Below are 16,460 nucleotides of genomic sequence, written 5' to 3' on the forward strand. Positions count from 1 at the left end.
TGAAGTAATGAAATTTTCATTCCTTTTTTCATCTGCAATTCTTACAACAAACAAATTCTAAAGTTTTTCCTGTTCCTCTGTCAAACAAAATTACAAAAAAAGAAAAAAGAAAAAAGAGGGTTGACTAGAATCAAAGAAAACCTGTAACAATGTTACCACCATTGATGAACAAGAACACCACTTTGTCTCAGTGAAGCAAACAGGTCCAAGCACTGACCATAACTCTTCTCATACTTCGAACTCCTCTCGCCAGGGCAACACCTCTGCCACCGGTTGTAATGGCACTCGAGAAATATCTCGTCGATCAAACAGATTGCTCCGGTCTCAAACAGCCTCGGAATCAAATCGAATTCCGTCCCTTCCACATCCATCTTCATCACCACGAAATCCTTCTCCGAAAAGGTCTTCTTCAACCAATTCGCATAATCAAACCCCTGAATCTGATCCACCTCTCTGTTAAATCCGCCATTGGCCGCCTTTGCCGGCTGAATCCTCCCCATTCCTCTGCCTTTCTCCTTCACCTTCTCACCCGGGTCGCTATTGATCTCGAAAGACAATGTTTCATTCCTCACCCAAGCTGCATAAGGTAGCAATGTGACCCCCTTCTTCAACTTGTACTGATCATGGAATGTCTTATCGGCTTCAATGGCGAAAACTTCGAAACTCTTGTTCTGTTTCGGGTACTGCTTCTTGAACCAGCTGCCAATGCTGGAGCCATAGCTCCGAGCTCCGACATCCACGTAAGCATACCGCTTCTTGAAGCTTATATCCGCCATTGTTGGCAGGTACTTAACGTTCTGTATATTCTTCTTCAGAGTAATCCACGGCTTCAACGGCTCTATTTCAATCAAAGGCTCCGCCTTTCTCACCAGCTCCATCTTATGCTCAGGAACCGAGCACTTAGCACCAACACTGCCACCAGGGTTCTCGATTCTGTGGCCTAAACCCTCAATCTCGCCGCCGCCGCCGCACTCCTTCCTCAAAACCATCTCGCGAATCTTTGGCATCGACGAATTGAAGCCGTCGATGTCGCGCGAAGTCACGACCTTGCTGCAGTTGAACAATTCAATAAACGAATGGAAGCTGTAAGTGTCTCTCGCGCCCACGTGGACCACCGCAAAACCTTCGGGCTTCAGCGTCCGCACAATTTCGGCGGCGAAATCCGCCGGCTTTGGCGACTTGTCGAGACGTCCGCCGCCGGAGAAAACAAAGTCAAAGCTGTTGTCAGCAAACGGTAAACGGTGCGCTTCGCCCGGAATTACCAAAGGACGCAACGCTTTCTTAAAAACACCGACCGCGTCCTTGACGCCGGACTCTCTCAGGGCGTAGACGTCGTGACCGGAGGGGGTCTCGACGCAGAGCGACTTGGCTTTCCGGGAGAGGAAGCCCTGGGACATGAGATCCTGGAAAACGGCGGAGTAGAAATGGACGGCCTGGATCCAGTCCTTGCTGGTGTAGAGATCGGGCTTCGAGGACCCCGCCGACCTCGATGGCACGGCGTCGTTTTTGGCGGCGATGGCCGCACTGCCGGTCTTCGCTATAACGAAGTTAAGATTTTCCGGGAGAGAGAAGAAGCAGAAGTTGCCGAGCTCACACGACTCGCCGGTGACGGTGACGACGTAGGCGAAGCGGCAGAGAACAATCAAAACGCCGAACAAAAAACACCGTATAAAAACGTTCTTAAGGAGGCCGGGCTTGCCAGCGGCGGCGGAGCCGGGTTCCATCTCTGCAAAATATATACCCTTTTCTCTACAAAAAATTGGGGAAAAAACCAATATTTTTCTCTCTGTTTTGGGAATCGAAATCGAAAAAATAAATTGAATGTGTATAAAACTGAAGAAATCGTCCGGGGGTTTTGGCTTAGCGGGAGCAGAATCGGGCGGATGTGTGGTTGCCGCCGATGAGGGCTGGTGGTTTTAAAAGGGAGTTGCAGATCTTGGAGTTGTGGGGGGAAGGAGAAGCCATGGCCGGTTTCTTGTTGGCAACTTTATTTCTGTTTCGGCATGACTGAGACGCGCTCTCTTTCTCTCTGAAACTGCGAAAACTGAAAAGACTGCGTTCGACTGTTTGGGGAAGAGCCCGTAGGAAGGGATAAAAGGAAAGGAGGTAGAGAATAACGCGGTCACGGCACTCGCACGTGTCGTGACAGGGAGAGCCGGTTTGGCACGCGTGAGAGGAAGACGGGAGGAAGGATGATACTGTTTTCTAGAATATACGTGCTGGGGCTGTTGATTGCGTTTGCAATATGTTGTAATTACGATATTGCCATGTTGAATTAAGAACGGATTACCCGTAAGACTCCCCTTGTTGCAGTATTAGGAGGAAAAGCTAATTAAATTGTTACAACTTGTTTTGGTCAATTATTGTTTCCGAATTTGTGTGACAGTCCCTGCGTCACTTTTTGTTAGAATGTTATCTTCTGTTTTGTAGATTCTTGAAAAACATACCAAACGAGGTTAATTATGATGAGACGATTGAGTCGGTAACCTTGAATTAAGGTTCATATTTTTTTTGTTAGTCAAGCGATAACATTAGCAAATTAGATGTTAAATTAGCCATTAAAAGGGTTCAAACCTACTCTATCGTGTAAATGTAAGAGCACAACACATTTTCACTGACCACTTACAACTAAGGCTCCTATGGATCTATGTATTAATGAGTATCTTGATTCCTTGATGAGGGGTTTATTAATAATTTAATCCTAAGTTGGGAATATTTCTTTGTTTGATTGAGATGTTTATGGGAGACCAATTTAAGCAAGTCTCTATTATTCTTTTTTTTTTGTCAAACTTCCCGTTTTATTGATATAGTTTTATTTACAAATAAAATGTATCAGGTTCGATTTTCATTCGTTATGTATGCATGTTTTTGTTTGTAACAACGCATATGAGCGCTCGTATCGTTAGCCATAAGTGACAAGGGATGAGGAAATGGATGAACAACATAATGCATGGACTCTGAAAACCATTTCTAATAATCAAGATCACTAAACTGCGGATGGAATTATTAATCAAAATCATCCACTGCCCAACAACTGTCAGATGCTGCATGTGATGACAATAAATGGATTTCGTTAAATTAAATGACTTAATTACGAGAGCACACATTCTGTATGAATAATTTTATTTTTTGTTTTTTTTATTAAAGAGTATGATTAGTGTTTAATTTTTTTATAAAAGATATGGAACAATGATGATGTGACAGTTTATCTTAATAAGGGTATATTTTTTTAATATTACATAATTATTATTTTATCTTCTTTATATTAATATTGTGTATTAAAAGTGAAAGTAAAATAAAAAAAATAAAGATATAATTGTTATTACATAATTACCTGATAGGCCGAAAGGTAATTACCGGATCAGCCGGTGACCATGCCATGCTTACAGTGGGCCCACCGAACGCCGCAGTAGCCGTTTTGAACTTTTTCTGTTTGTCCTTTTATTAGGCCTTATTCGTAATGTAAATTGGACCATTCTCGAGGTTTTGATTGGCCCTCCGGGTCCACAAGCGTCTGTAAAGCGGAGCGTAAATTCTTTACTCCGATCAACGCGGATGGAAACGGATAAGGAGTGTCTATCCGAAAAAGAAAGATGCATCAACCCAAAACCTAGTCTGAAGCCCCAAAAAAGTAGAAGAAACCGAGAAAGCAAGAAAACTTAACATCAAACATTACGCCCACAAAGTCGTCGCCGCTGCTAAAAAAGGCCGCCATCATAGCAACAAATCAAACAAGAAGGAAGCGAGCGGTCATACAAAAATGGGGACAACTCGCGCATAATCCGTCCAACAAATGGATACAATATGATCCTAGGATCCCAAATCCGTCAAGCCATGAATCTGTTGGTGCTAAAGAACAATGTTTGAGTAAAAATTTTAATCTTGGAAAGGTTCGGAAATATTTGGAACAAACAAGGAATGTGAAATGGAAAGTCTGATTTTCGCTTCAAAACTGTAAATGTGTTTTTGGACTAGTAAACGACCTCGGATGACTAAAATTCATAGTGCATGCTCGTGGCGTTATTTCCTTTCCAAAAAGATATCGCGGATCCGATTCTGAATTCGGTCGACAAAGTCACAAATTCCAGTTATGTCCCTTTTTCCATATTAAAACCTTGATTGGTTAAACGTTTTATTAGGGATTAATTAATTAATTTTTAACTTTCAAATTATTTCAAATAGTTGTGGCTGTTTGAATTTGAATCAAACAGTTATACATATTGTGAAACGACATCTTACTGCGTATATATTTCTGACGTACACTTGTATTAAACACGTCAATTTGCATACTCATTCATATATCCTTTATGAGAGAGAAACATACATAAGTTTGCCAGAATCAAAGTTTCGGTGTTCAAACTTTGATCATAGATACTTGAATCTTAGTGGAGTAAACGCCTAAAGAACTACGAGCACTTAATAGTGGTGAAATTCTGTTTCAAGGACATTACAAATCTGCAAGCCTTCATCTGCAAAATCCGTTAGCTCATTGCATCTTGTAATTTTATTCTTTGTGATTATATTCATATATATATATATATATATATTCCGTTAATTTAGTTGATTCTGATTGTTGTTCCGCCAACAGAATCTTCAACCCACAAAGGTGTGGCTGAGGGGGCATATGCTGGAGAGATCTACAACAAGGGAAAGTTTTGGCATATGGATAAGTGATTGAGACTGTGATTTGGGGCAAGGCAGAAGAACAGATACAAACCTGTTGGTGGGATGGCGGGTATGGATGAGAGCAAGCCGGAGCGAGTGGGGAATGGAGGGGAGTAGCAAATTAATGGCAGCAAAGTTTTGGATGAAGAAGCAGAGAATTTTGATGGTGGAGGCAGAGGAATGGGAGAGATGAAAGCACCATTGAAGACATGGTAACATGCAAGGTTCTAAAAGATGCTATTCTCTAATCGGATGGCAGGTTGAAGCTTAATGGCTAGGAAGGGTCTAAGCAGGCACTTAGGCAGACCAGGTGGGGGCCTAGGCGAATTTAAGTACATTTATTACATATTGATTAAATAAGTGCCTATTTATACTTAAAAACACACACATAATTTTATTGGGATACATAAATTGCAAACTCAAATGACATATAAATTATAAAGTATTAGAACATATTAAAAACATGGAGAATAAACATATAATGAGTGTTCATCCAAGTATTCAACAAGTCTTTTACATTTTATTGAAAAATTAAAATGCAAAATGAAAGTTATCAATTTTATGTCTAAGTCAGAGTTGCGATCCAGGTTGGTTAGGTAGACGCCTAAGCAGGTCTAGACGTGCTTTCTTAATTTTCAAACACCTAGGACTAATCGTGACAGTGACTAGCTGCCTAGTGCCTGAACAGTGGTAACAAGCACCACATAGGATGGGGTGGCCACCACCGAGGGCGAAGAAGTTGCCACAAAGGATGGGAAAAGAACCGCCCCGAAAGGCGATTGGGAACGCCATGACCGAAGCAAACTAATCAGAGGGGGAGAGAAAGTCTAGAGATAAGCCATTAAGAAAGTTGTGTGGCCGTTGTGTTAGGGTTTGTAGTTTGTACATGTGTAAGGTTAAGTGATATCAAAATACAAACATGAGTGGATTAACAATTCACCTCGTTCAATTGCCAGTGTTAATAAATTTTCTTATCGTGTATCATAGTATATCTTAACTTTTTGTATGTCAATACATTCTTTTGAATACTTATACAAGTGATATTTCTAGCATAAACAGCTCTAACTCGATCCATAGTAAATTGAAGAAGAAAATCATAACTATCAAGACAATCTAATACTTTTTATACAGTAACATTTTCTGCTACGTAAGCTCCAATAAGTGAGGTGTAGTGGTTACACGACACGTGATGAAGTGGTTTGGTTGACAATTAGCACATAATTGAATTAGGGAGATGAGGCAGTTATGAATGTGAACGGGCAATGGAGTATTACGCGTGGGACATGGGAGGTCAGGATGGTTCCCACGGCAGCGCTGTTGGCGTATATGGGAAGTCAAGAGCAAAAGAGTGAGCGGAGGTCCACATGTCGTATTAAGTGCAATGTAGCCGTCGCCGGAATCAACGCCCTTATTGACTCGTCGTTTTTCCACACCCCATCTAACCTCCTTTTTGTGCGTTTTTTTTTTTACACCTAATCATCGTTTGTGAGGATTTTAAGGATTTTTTAATTGTGTCCATTTATCGTACATCGCAAGATCAGAAATTATTTTAATTTTTTTATTTAAAATTAAACACAAATAATACTTAACGAAAACTACTCGCACAATGTGCGATAAACGAACACGATTAAAAGAATTTCGAAATACTCACAAAGAGGACTCAGAGAGGATCCTCATTCCTTATCATCATCAACATCTATGTGCCATTATAGTCTAGTTAAGTCACATTCTTTGATTCTTATCATCCTCACAATCAATCGAGAGGGTTTCGTTGAAAACCCTTTTTTCGACTGATAATTGTTGTAATTTCATGAAATTTTTAGGATCAAGATGATCAAAATTTAAAGGCTACGAACTTCGGATAACATAATATATTGAAGTGTAATAAACATTTCGGTAATTTAAGTGTTTGGGATTTTAATTCGCTTAATGAGTTTTGTGTCTTGTACGTAATCAAATTTGTTTTGTTTAACTAACTATATCAGTATATTGATCTAGTAACACTCAATACCATATGTAAATAAGTTTCACTTTTAAAAAAGTTAACGAAAAAAATTAAGTTAAAATCATTCTTTAATAATATTAGTTTTAAGCTTTAAGCTATAACTATTGGAGGAAGAAATTGTTTATTTGTTATGGCTTAAAATTCTGTTACCTAAATTTTTAAGTTTTTTTTTTTTTTTTAACAATCGATATTATCTATACTAAAGGGAGAGGTGGGCTTAGCCCCACTATAAACTAACAATAATATGGTTCAAATTCACCATTAGCGAGAATTGAACCTAACATCTTTCGCTTACTAATGAAGATGTATATCACTAAAACGTAGTACTAAGTGGCATCTAAATTTTTAAGTTTTATCTGAGGGTTGAACATGGTATAAGTTGAGAGTTATCAACAAGTTTGACCAAAAAGGACACAATTATTAACAGGCACGCTGCAGGTAGCATTGAAGAACGTAGGCATGTTATATGTGCCCTTTCATTTTTTTTATAGGGTTGTTCACATATGCATGTCATCCCATCAGGCCATAGACATCATTCACTATTAAAAAAAAAAAAAAAAAAAAAAAAAAAAAAGATGACACCCAGTGACAAGTTACAGTGATCCATTTCTTTCGTGTTTAAAGAAATTATGGAAAATTTCATTATACTCGTAATCACAATTAAACGGACTCATTAACTCGGAGTATTGAACCGAGACCTCCGTCATCACAGACATCATTCACTGGTTCTTTCATTTGTTTGCATTTAAGGAGGTAGATTATATTCATAAACAATATTTCAAGCGACGACTTTGTAGTATTGGACATTAATGATCACATCACATAAACAAACCACCGAGTCATATTTAATTTTAGTTTTCGGAGGTGCTTGTTTGGTGTTAGATTCGAATTGAGCTTGATAATTCATATAATTTAATATTTTAGTAAATCCGAGGTGAATGATTTTTCACTTGATCAAGGGCATAATAAGAGATTAGACATGAAAAAAAACTCTTTTTCGTTCTACCATATTAAGGAGTTCGAAAGGATGATTAAATCTCCTTCATGTATAATTCATCTTCTATTTTCATTTCTTTCAACAATTATCTTTAACATAACGAGCAAAGACGAAGGGACCAAGATGGATCAGGCCCATCTTGATCTTTTTCATGCAGAAAAATTTAATGTTATGTTTATGATTTTTAAGGTTTTTCATAGGCTCAGAGTCTAATCCGACATTTTTACTTTAATTTCTTTTGTCGGGTTTGATTTGAGAGTAGTGGTTCCTAAGGAGTTTAGGCAGTTTTTTGCTTGTGAGTTTTAATGAGGACTTTGGTCTAGCCCTTTTGGGGATCAATGGAGGGAGAGAGGAAAAAAGTTAGAGGGGCTTGGGTTTAGGTTTAATGAAGAGGATCATGAGGACAACACCATGCCGACCCAAACGATGTTGCTGGTTGCTAACCACATAAGATAATAATTTTTGTAAGATCATAAGAGCATTTTAGATTGAGATATTTGAACCCCTTCTAAACTAAAATTTAAGCTCCACCAAGTTATCCAATCTAACACGATCGTAACGGCCAAACGAGGCCTTAGTGTTTGCAGATTTACCTTGCACTGGACCTAATTCATTATTTTTGTCAAACATGGCGGAGGATTCAATGTGACCGAGATGGAGGATCCCATGTGAACATTTTCAGAACCATTGGAGGATGAAGAGGAAATCAACATCACGTTTACGCATTTGTACGTTTTCCCTGTTTGATTATGCAATTGTATGTTTCTCGATCGATCGATCTTTTTTGTTGTTTTGCAGCAGATGGGACTCGCCTCGTGATACAGTACCGTTAAACTTTGGCCATGCACGCAGTTTTGTAGCTAGCTAGCAATGGCAGATGCAGCAGCTTTGCTACCTCCAGATAAATTAAACTCGCCTCGTGATACAGTACCGTTAAACTTTATCGATCTCTTTCCTTGGGATCGATAAATTAAACAGCCTCATCAATAACTAATCCAAATCAAGCGAGTCAGAAAATCTGTTGGGACGAGGGACTTTCAAAGTACTTTTTTCCATGTATCATGTGATGGTAACGAACTACTCACGCTATAAATAATCGAATATACTACAAACTAAGATGTTAAGGGACTTTCAATCTGACACGTTTAATGGTGTCATTTGAAAGTTCTATCAAATGTAGTGCAATTAGTTATTTAAGTCTCTTTGTCTAAATTTTTGAAGTGCATTTTTGACAAATTTAGCTTAAATTTCGTAAAAATTCCCCATCCAAATATAGGGCAGAAGAAGACAAACTTGGGCTCCAATGGATGTATGTACAAATTATACTTCTATGCTTGTCTCTCTCGTCGCTTATTACTCAGTTGCACAAAAAATTTTGCTCTAAAAACCTAAAATGAATCTAGAGTTTCAAAACTTCTTGTTATCTATGACTGGTAGGCCATCAACCAAAATTTTGCATGCTGAAAACTGAAGGCTATAAAGTGAAAACTGAAAAGAAAATGATTATCAAACGGACCATAAAGTCTTATATGAGGTCAATCGTGGGCTCTCATGTTTACATGTTTAATACTCTGCAAGTTGTAATTAACGCATGGATTGACCATGTTGAATTTATATTTGGAGATGAGTCATTTCAGTTCGTCAAATTGTAACAAAAACATGATAACACATAGAACATGTAATATGCTCACTTGAGTAGCCGGTGATTGATGGCCGTTGCTTTTATTCAGATTGCCTTTCATGAATAATCATCAATTGGAATTGTCACTAACTACCGTCTGATTTTATTCTTCTTCACTTGTAAGTAAGAGGTCTTAAGTTCGAATTTCGTGGACTGCGAATTCGATAAAAAATTAGGTTACTCATTGTATGGTTTAGCCGAACTCCCCCTCTTCTTAATGTAAAAATATATCGTTGTAGTCAAAAAAAGGGGAAAAAAAACACATAAATTCGAATTGGATTACCCTTCAGCCACCTCCATGTGCGTGGATGAGATGTCTATGACTACAAATGAGTTGGTCTGGATGCTGGTGGGGGCGTTTCACTTTCAACTAGTAAATAATAAGTGTCGGATTGGTATCAGAAATTTATGGATGCAGCCACAAGGGCACAACAACACAAGGGACCCGGGTTTTCTAGCAGCCACCCCCTTCACAGCATACCGAATAACAAGCAGATGTATGCTATGGCTGGTCGGTTGCGCTCGTAAGTGACTTCTGACTGTTGATGCATGTGGTAAGCATGTTGACGTTGATAAAATCTACGGTTTTTGAAATCCTTTATGTGTATTTATAAGACCGAATTCATACGATTTTTAGAAATGATTACTAATCCTAAGATTACAAATCCATCATTTCCCTATTAAGCAAAATCTCCGACGATTTGCAAGCCTTCTTAGAAATCGTATGGATTCAATGTTATACATACGCGAGAAAGACGTCAAAATTGTTGTCAGAGGGCGATGAACGACCTACCCTGGGCCCTCGCCCTAATTTAACGAATACAGTGGCTCATCGCATTAGTCTAAGACAACAAGATTGGGCCTAGCCTAGTAATGCTATAGTGGGCTTTATACACTGTTATGTATTAACCTAAGTCCCTAACAGATTCCAGTTTTGATCAGAAAATTCTAGGTGAGGCGGTTCAATCATGTCATTTCACCGCTTTTATTACTTTTACCTAGGGCACCATGTCCTACTATAATTTTTATTTATTTATTTATTAAAATGATCGCACAGTTGACGTGGTCAAACACACTGACCGAAAATTTTCTCCACGTTAAATAACATGATTATACAAAATTAAAAGGAAAAGACTATATTCTAGAGGATAATCGCAATCAGATGTGAACATGCCTTTTTCTTCTTTCTTTCTTTATGTGGTATTTCCATTGGTTGGATGGAAGAGCTGAACATGTCAACAGATCATGTGCTTACCAATTCCTTTGGTGCTGCTGCGCTGTAGACATTGACAACCATAATATTAATACTTGGAAGCAAAACTTGTAGTTAGATGCCACATTTTATTTACAACTTGCAAGCCAATTCGTTTGTGCATAAATCAGGGAGTTATGTAGACATGTAAATTTTGATAAAATAATTACTTACTAATATATTAAAATTTTGATGTGTTAGGGCTTACGCGACATGAATCATGTGTCTCACAAATCTTACATATTACATGTGGCTCATCAAAACTGGACGGGTCATTAATGATGACACGCTACACTTGTTGTAAAGTAATTAAGGAATTATCTAAATTACTTTTATTTTAAATAAAACAAATTAATTGATTTAAAATGCCAAATCAAGGATGGTCAAATAAAGGATGAAATGTGATTGATTTATTTGATTTAAATCAAAGATTTTTTGATGGAGTGAAAATCATGAATCAAGCCTCAAATCAAGTCATGGTTCCTAATTAGATATTATGACTTTACATTTACATTAATACAAAATTTATTTTGCACAAGTGTTCTTGGTTGATTGTCACATGAATTTCATGTTTACAAGTTCATTGAATAAATTAGAGGGTTGAAGTTTGAACTAATCAACTAATGGGCATCTATTAGGAATTGAAATTATGATTTCGATGAATTATAAATTGCACCTTTTAATCATTCGATTACAACTGTTTATCACGAGCATTCTGATACATACACGTTTCTGACCTTTTAAACTGGCTTTTGTGGTCAATCATGTTTTACGTATGCATACAAGAAGAAAAATGAGCAACAATTACCTCATATATTTGGTTGCTGTTGTTGGGGCAACAATAATATTGTCAACAAAAAATATGTGATAAAAAGCCAAAAACTAAGTAATAGCCACACCGCAATACTGACTGATGCATTAAAATATACTTTAACGTCTTTGTATGTCATAAAAGTAAAAAAATTAAATAATAAGTACACCGCAACGATGACTAATACATTACAATATACGTTGACATCATTGTTACCCGGCAAAAACACCCAAATAGCCACTATATGGGTAGTTGTCGTGTCGCTCACTCTTCTTGCAGTGATGTATAGAGGCATCCTCGAGCCACTCGGTGAAGATGAATGACTAACCTCAACGAAAATAAATTGAATTTTGATTTAAATTAATTTAATATGTTAGCGATAGTTGTTTACGTATAGATTCATTGCATGTTAATATTTTGCATGCATCAATGATAAAGGGACAGACTGTCCTTACCTTGGTTTCTACAAAAACAATCATCATCGATCTTGGAATCATCCGGAACCATTGGCCTGCACCAGCAGCAGCTGTAGTCCTTATACACCCTGTCACCAAGGAAGTTAGTTAGTTACAATCGCCCAGCAGTCCACCAACTAATTATATATGTGTACCTGCTGTCCAATCAGTCTGCCACGTCCTCCCATTTGCAAAGTTACCCCGATCACTCACGCGTTCTGTTGGGTGTGTGCGAGCGCAGTGATTCCCACACGGCACGCCAAAACTAAACGCTGCCCTGTCACTCGGCAAAACTCCCAATTCCTCAAAATCCTATTGTCTTTCCTCCAATTCCAATTCATTCCCCGGCAGAGTCGATGAAGAATCAAGACGATGCACCACCGAAATTCGATGAACAAGAGGTTGGATCACCGCCGCCGGTTGTCCCAACGCGCCCACCGGTCGCTGACGTGGAGAACCAGACGCCCTCCCAGGCCAGAAATGCTGGGACAGGGTTTGGGGTCGCGGGGATCCTGCGGCGGTGGAAGAGGGAGGACTTGTTGAGGAAAGGGTCGCTGGCTCTGAGGGGACTTGCTCTGGTTTTTTCATTGCTGGCCTTCATCATCATGGCCAGCAACAAACACGGCTACGGGAAGAATTTCGATGAATATGAAGAATACAGGTGGGTGATAATTCAATTAAATTGATCAAATTCGGTGATTATTTTGTTAATCTGAAAATTTATTGCGATTAATAATTTGTTAAATCATTTTTGTGATTTAATTTGATAGGTATGTGTTGGCAATAGCGATTCTGGCGACGTTGTACACAGGGGCGCAAGCATTCCGGCATGCACACGAACTTTCCACCGGCACAGAAATGTTTCAGCGACGGACGTCGGCGTTGGCTGACTTCATCGGCGATCAGGTAATTTGTTTTTCATATCCTTCATTTTTCTAAAATGCGTTTAGAGTAAGCAATTTGTTTATAATTTTTTTTTTTTTTTTTTTTTGAGTCGAGTTTGTTTAGAATTTTAAAAGAAAAGAAAAGAAGCTTCCAATCATGACGATAAAGTAATAAAGAAAAGAAGGTTCTCGTTATGGTCTAGCTATGAAACGGACGTTCGTAGACCAATTTGTGATCGTGAAATTGATAAAAAGACCATGACTTTTTTGATATGTGAGTGCCAACTAAGCAAAAAGCTAAACCACTACTTAACAAGGGTGTGCGATGGGCAATATGCCAACCTTCCCCGGTGCCTTTCTGGCAGAGTTTCGAAAGCTGGGAGCACTTTATGGTCAGAGACAAGTCGAATCTCGAGCGGAGATTAGTCCTACTCTTTGGGTGTGGGTACATTTTGTGGTCTTTATAAAAAATAAAAAAAATAAAAAAAAAACAAAAAGAGAGGGTAGAAATACAAATGAAATAATCGACAAAAATTTGATTTGTGAGTTGATGGTGTGTTGCAGATTATGGCCTATCTATTGATATCATCGTCATCTTCGGCGATTCCATTGACGAATAATATGAGAAATTATCAAGACAACCTATTCACAGACGCTGCAGCATCTGCCATTAGCATGGCCTTTCTTGCTTTCGTAGCTCTTGCAATATCGGCTCTAATTTCCGGTCACAAATTATCGACTCAATCTTACATCTGATAGATTATTACGGGCTTAATTTCTTCGATTTCAAGATTTATTGTTTGTGTGCCATATAGTTTCATTAATTGTCACAAATGTCTTGTAATTAGGAGTGTACATTAATTCATCTTTGATTGGAGTTTAGATCATTAGGGTTTATAGTGTGAATAATATGATGAGATATGTATCTTGTTTTACACATCAGTAGAAAGATGTGTACTTTTCTTCTATCAAGTAAGAAAGTTTTAGAAGAGGGATTCTGCCATTCCTTTTCTTTCTTTTTTTTTTTAAATTTCTTTTTATATCAGAAGTCCTTTTTGTTATAAAAGCAAAGATTTGGGGCTTCTTCAGTTATTAACAATTGATTTTGAGTTGAATGCTTGTGTTCTGACAATATGTGTGTTAAACAATAGAGTAACTTTCTTTTGTAAGAGGTAAAGTTTTCGAAAACTTTACATTGGGATGTAATTATGTAGGGCCGGTACCCAAATACAAAAGTTCGTTTCTTTGTGAGAGTGACCGACCAACCATGTAGTCAGACTGGCCTACTGAACTTCCTTGTTGAGAGTGAGGTTGAGAGAAGTGGTATATTTTGTATATGTAAAGAGTTCTTGAAAAACAGAAACAATTTCACTTTTCCATTATATGGGCAGCCCTATAGGTTTGTATTTGCTTTTTCTAATGAAAAAAGTGCTTTTGGAACTTGAACAATTCCTAATTCATATCATTCTACCTCTTATTTTCTCTTCAGCTTAGACTTACTATTACAACATGGTGCGAAAAGAATAAACAAATGCAATACTAATGACTCCTTAGACAACTACTTAGGAACTATACAACAACACACTAAACCCTAATTAATCTTTCAAGCGCCTTGATTTGATCCCAAATTACAAAAATGCGTCGTCCCTTGGTTCCTTGGACCAGAAGACACATCCTCGTGTAACATTGTTACCGATTGGCAGAGCTCTCAATTCGCTTTCAGAACTCGGAAAATCCATAACTTCCTTCACTCTGCAACATTTTGAGTGTATACGGCGGTTGGCTTTCAGTGGTTGCTGGCTGCCTTGTGTTCTGAAGAGAGTTGAGGTACCTCAAATTAGAATGGTTAGGCAATGCCAAGGGCCTCACAGCCATGGACACATTGTTGCTGCTATTATCGGCAGCAGGTCTACTTGCATTGCTGTTATTGCTGCTCCCACGCGCTGCAGGAACATCGTGGTTGTGTTTCCCTTCGTACGTGGTGATCACCGCCCTTGCGTCATGCGATGCTCGCTCCACATGCTTCCTCACCGGACAACCCACGGATGTGCATTTGTAGTAGCTCCTGAAGATTGGGAAAACAATTGGAAATGCTAATTGGCAGCTGATTTCAAAAGGGTTTGCTTGGAATTAAAGTAAACTCATTGATAGGGTTTCTACCTCGGATTCGGATTTCCCTTCACTACTTTCTGTCCATACTTCCTCCACCTATACCCGTCATCCAGAATATCGATTTCACTTGTTGTCTGCACCACAATTCTTGGTTCTTTTACAATTCTACTACCAGAAGATGCGTAGGCTTGATCATTTGCATTTTCTCCCTTCCTGCAAAATATAAACATATAAGTAAAATAAAATTGAATTTATAAAGTTTTGGCTATGAACACGTACAAAATTGGCAAATCCCAATCAGAAATTTTCATGAACTTACCATCTTTTCGCCTCAGGCTCGTTTTCGTCTTCAGCTCCTCCTGAATTACTTATTGGAGAGTTCTGTTCAAACTCATCCTCTCCCATTGAGGTTGAAGACTCCTCCTGCAGTGTGATGGACTCAACTTTCGGATTGGATAACGTTGGAACGGATTGATCAGAGATTACATACGAAGAACCCTGAATCAAGTTAGAGCTTGATCTTCTTGTAGACTGAGGCTTAGGATGGTTATGACTACCCTTGTACACAATTTGAGTAATCTGTCCATCCAATGATCTCTCAACCTTCTTCTTTGTGGGGCAATTCGGAAACGTGCACTTGTAATAACTCCGCGGATTTTCGCTACCCTTCACTTGTTTCTGCCCGTACTTCCTCCAATTGAACCCATCATCCGATTTTTGTTCTCGAGCATATTGCGAAGATTGAGTAGAATGCAAGTAATCGGACTTCGGAGCACCATTAAGTCCATTACTCTGCGTATTCGCTTCCATTGGCTCGAATTCCGACTTGACTGCTGTCTTCTCAGCTGAGGAATCAGCTTGCCTTGTTGTACTAAAGTCCCACGCTTGCCTTTCCCTTTTAAATGGTTCTTCCTGTTCAAACAAAAACAATCATCAAGCTTCTGATATCGCCTAATCGCGGTTCAAAAAATGAAGAAAAAAGCTTCAAACTTTACAGTTCAGTTGGAAATTTAAACAAAGTAAAGAACTCTTACCACTGAAACCATGCTAGAAGAAGATTGCAGATTAGTTGCAGGCCGCGATTCCGGTTGGAACGAGAAATCGGAGAACATTTTCGACTCGCTCTCCCTAATTACTTGCTGGGTGTCCTTAGTATTATTCATCCAATCGAAAACCTGACTCGAAAAAGCTCCAGTTGTTGGAGATTCAAGATTCTGCAGAAACAAAAAACCCATCAATAAACATACCAAAAAAAAAAAAAAACCATTGAAATTTTAGAAGCATATGAATTTTGTAAAGCTTACATTTGAGGAGGAGAGGAACATGGATGAGCTGAGAAAATCGGTGGGACTAAAAGCCGGCGTGGAAGCCAAGTAAGAAGAAGGGGAGACAGGGGGAGGGGAGAGAGGCAGAGAAGGAGGCTGGAGTGACCTGAACTTGGGGATTTCAGTCCCGTTTCTGTCCGTAAACCGGTTCGGATTAGACGAATAGTCCGAGAATTGTCCCCCCCAATTAGTCCTGTCCTGTCCAATCCCGTTGTTCTCCATGTTGCTTGTGAGGAGGTTCGTGAATGAAGAAGTCATGTTTATGGCCTCCGG

The 16,460-nt window shown here is 38.8% G+C and overlaps 3 protein-coding genes across 3 annotated transcripts; 1 reads left to right on the forward strand and 2 right to left on the reverse strand.

Annotated features, from left to right (window-relative positions):
• LOC103962151 lies at nucleotides 1-2,060 on the reverse strand. The gene has a single exon (XM_009374825.3). The coding sequence runs from the start codon at nucleotides 1,722-1,724 to the stop codon at nucleotides 153-155; it is 1,572 nt and encodes a 523-aa protein (XP_009373100.1). The 5' UTR covers nucleotides 1,725-2,060; the 3' UTR covers nucleotides 1-152.
• A 10,004-nt stretch (nucleotides 2,061-12,064) lies between these two features.
• On the forward strand, nucleotides 12,065-14,264 carry LOC103962154 (CASP-like protein 4B1). Its single transcript, XM_009374828.3, has 3 exons — nucleotides 12,065-12,527; nucleotides 12,637-12,772; nucleotides 13,315-14,264. Exons 1-3 carry the CDS (start codon nucleotides 12,223-12,225, stop codon nucleotides 13,504-13,506), a joined length of 633 nt encoding a protein of 210 aa, XP_009373103.1. The 5' UTR covers nucleotides 12,065-12,222; the 3' UTR covers nucleotides 13,507-14,264.
• Nucleotides 14,105-16,460, reverse strand: LOC125473081 (probable WRKY transcription factor 33). The gene is made up of 5 exons (XM_048575365.1): nucleotides 16,167-16,460; nucleotides 15,897-16,076; nucleotides 15,182-15,774; nucleotides 14,911-15,075; nucleotides 14,105-14,815 (listed from the first exon to the last, which is right to left on the reverse strand). Exons 1-5 carry the CDS (start codon nucleotides 16,443-16,445, stop codon nucleotides 14,470-14,472), a joined length of 1,563 nt encoding a protein of 520 aa, XP_048431322.1. The 5' UTR covers nucleotides 16,446-16,460; the 3' UTR covers nucleotides 14,105-14,469.

This window comes from the organism of the source record quoted next, unplaced genomic scaffold (genome assembly GCF_019419815.1).
Source record: "Pyrus x bretschneideri cultivar Hongxiangsu unplaced genomic scaffold, Pyrus_bretschneideri_v1 Contig11, whole genome shotgun sequence".
Lineage (NCBI taxonomy): Eukaryota > Viridiplantae > Streptophyta > Magnoliopsida > Rosales > Rosaceae > Pyrus > Pyrus x bretschneideri.

Coding starts and splice junctions, on each gene's coding strand:
- LOC103962151 (XM_009374825.3), bottom strand. CDS start 1,724: ATGGAACCCGGCTCCGCCGCCGCTGGCAAGCCCGGCCTCCTTAAGAAC.
- LOC103962154 (XM_009374828.3), top strand. CDS start 12,223: ATGAAGAATCAAGACGATGCACCACCGAAATTCGATGAACAAGAGGTT. Junction 12,528..12,636: donor GATGAATATGAAGAATACAG/GTGGGTGATAAT, acceptor TTAATTTGATAG/GTATGTGTTGGCAATAGCGA. Junction 12,773..13,314: donor CTGACTTCATCGGCGATCAG/GTAATTTGTTTT, acceptor GGTGTGTTGCAG/ATTATGGCCTATCTATTGAT.
- LOC125473081 (XM_048575365.1), bottom strand. CDS start 16,445: ATGACTTCTTCATTCACGAACCTCCTCACAAGCAACATGGAGAACAAC. Junction 16,077..16,166: donor TGTTCCTCTCCTCCTCAAAT/GTAAGCTTTACA, acceptor TTGTTTCTGCAG/AATCTTGAATCTCCAACAAC. Junction 15,775..15,896: donor CTTCTAGCATGGTTTCAGTG/GTAAGAGTTCTT, acceptor TTGTTTGAACAG/GAAGAACCATTTAAAAGGGA.